The sequence below is a fragment of the Nansenia antarctica genome (assembly GCF_963989245.1).
Source record: "Nansenia antarctica genome assembly, chromosome: 20".
In the NCBI taxonomy this organism is placed as follows: Eukaryota; Metazoa; Chordata; class Actinopteri; order Argentiniformes; family Microstomatidae; genus Nansenia; species Nansenia antarctica.
In genome coordinates this window covers 885079-887578 of record NC_137693.1, presented here as the reverse complement: position 1 = coordinate 887578, position 2500 = coordinate 885079, and the positions used below count along the sequence as shown (strand labels likewise).

At 48.9% G+C, this 2500-nt stretch overlaps 1 protein-coding gene across 1 annotated transcript in view; it reads right to left on the bottom strand.

The window, feature by feature from the left end:
- LOC308174834 (fibroblast growth factor 13-like) overlaps positions 1 to 2003 on the bottom strand; it is a gene marked incomplete at both ends in the record, with an annotated part of 15589 nt that extends 13586 nt beyond the window's left edge. Inside the window, one exon of the mRNA XM_080549946.1 lies at positions 1775 to 2003. Within this exon, the coding sequence (XP_080406072.1) occupies positions 1775 to 2003 (229 nt within the window). The remainder of the gene's footprint in view (positions 1 to 1774) is intronic.
- Between the last annotated feature and the right edge of the window lie 497 nt (positions 2004 to 2500).

The window sequence follows — 2500 nt, the reverse complement described above, 5'->3', positions numbered from 1 at the left end:
ATACAGCCTATAGGTCCCTCCTCTATGATGTCATAGAACACAGAACTGCACCTCAGCACTGATGTGATGTTTAGACGACGTTTCCCTGGTAACAGATGGAGATCAAATGGAATGTCTCCCTGAATCAGCTCAACATAAACCAGGCTACACAGACCTCAACATGAACCAGGCTACACAGACCTCAACATAAACCAGGCTACACAGACCTCAACATAAACCAGACCTACACAGACCTCAATATAAACCAGACTACACAGACTTCAACATAAACCAGGCTACACAGACCTCAATATAAACCAGACCTACACAGACCTCAACATGAACCAGGCTACACAGACCTCAATATAAACCAGGCTACACAGGCCTCAACATGAACCAGACCTACACAGACCTCAATATAAACCAGGCTACACAGACCTCAACATGAACCAGACTACACAGACCTCAATATAAACCAGGCTACACAGACCTCAACATGAACCAGACCTACACAGACCTCAATATAAACCAGACCTACACAGACCTCAACATAAACCAGGCTACACAGACCTCAACATGAACCAGGCTACACAGACCTCAACATAAACCAGGCTACACAGACCTCAATATAAACCAGGCTACACAGACCTCAATATAAACCAGACCTACACAGACCTCAACATAAGCCAGGCTACACAGACATCAATATAAACCAGGCTACACAGACCTCAACATAAACCAGGCTACACAGGCCTCAACATAAACCAGGCTACACAGACCTCAATATAAACCAGGCTACACAGACCTCAATATAAACCAGGCTACACAGACCTCAACATAAACCAGGCTACACAGACCTCAACATAAACCAGCCTACACAGACCTCAACATGAACCAGGCTACACAGGCCTCAACATGAACCAGGCTACACAGACCTCAACATAAACCAGGCTACACAGACCTCAATATAAACCAAACCTACACAGACCTCAATATAAACCAGGCCTACACAGACCTCAATATAAACCAGACCTACACAGACCTCAATATAAACCAGGCTACACAGACCTCAACATGAACCAGGCTACACAGGCCTCAACATGAACCAGACCTACACAGACCTCAACATGAACCAGGCTACACAGACCTCAATATAAACCAGACCTACACAGACCTCAACATAAACCAGGCTACACAGACCTCAACATGAACCAGGCTACACAGACCTCAATATAAACCAGGCTACACAGACCTCAACATGAACCAGGCTACACAGACCTCAACATGAACCAGGCTACACAGGCCTCAACATGAACCAGACCTACACAGACCTCAACATGAACCAGGCTACACAGACCTCAACATGAACCAGGCTACACAGACATCAATATGAACCAGGCTACACAGACCTCAACATAAACCAGGCTACACAGACCTCAACATGAACCAGGCTACACAGACCTCAACATGAACCAGGCTACACAGACCTCAACATAAACCAGGCTACACAGGCCTCAACATGAACCAGGCTACACAGACCTCAATGGTGATGATGATGATGGTGATGATGATGATGATGATGATGGTGATGGTGATGATGATGATGATGGTGATGGTGATGATGATGATGATGGTGATGATGATGGGGATGATGGTGAAGTTTATATTGATGATAACGGTGACGTTGTTGATATGACGATGATGAAGTTCGTGATGATGATGATGATGATGATAGTTATGATGAAGGTGATCATCATGATAGTTTCTGGTCCACATCAGTATTGCAGAGCCCGACCTGGTGGTCGCTTCCTCTTCCTCTGCTTCTTGGAGGAGCCAAACAGTTTGACGCGCGAGAACACGTTCAGCCTGCTGGAGACAGAAGTCTCGCACGGCGCCTTGCCGTGACTCGGGCTGCTCGCGGCGCCGCGGCCAGCAGCAGCAGCAGCGTTCACAGCCTTCTCGCGCTCCCTCACCTGCCGCCGCTGCCGGATGAGGGAGTTGGCGATCGCCGCTGCCATCGCCATGACGACGACGTCCCCGGTGTGGTCTTATTATGTCCCCGGCCACTCACCAGACATAGAATATCATACGATGAAACCTTACCATGGATGTCATTGTTTCTAAGTAAAGATGCACAATGTCCATTATAGCGTCCATGCAGCGCGTCATAAAGTCCGGTCAGAGAAAAAAAGAAAAGAAAAAAAAACTCTCACTTCTTCATGGGAGAGGAGGAAGGAAAAGAAGCTTCTGGAGGAGGAGGAGGAGGATGTGCGGTCGAGCCCTCACGCGCTGCGCGGTGGATCAACAGCTCGCGGGACATTCGGTGTGATGGTGTTGATCACTGCAGCCTCTCCTCCAGCACGCGCTGCATGCGTGGGCTGCCCGGGTCTGTGCGCTCGCGCCTCTCCTCCGTGCGAAGGGAAATGCTGCTGCGGTCCTCCAAATGTTGTTCCAATGCAACACCTCTGGAGCGTGGCGCTGCTGCGAGACACGGAGACATCGGTGTCCATGGACGGAACAT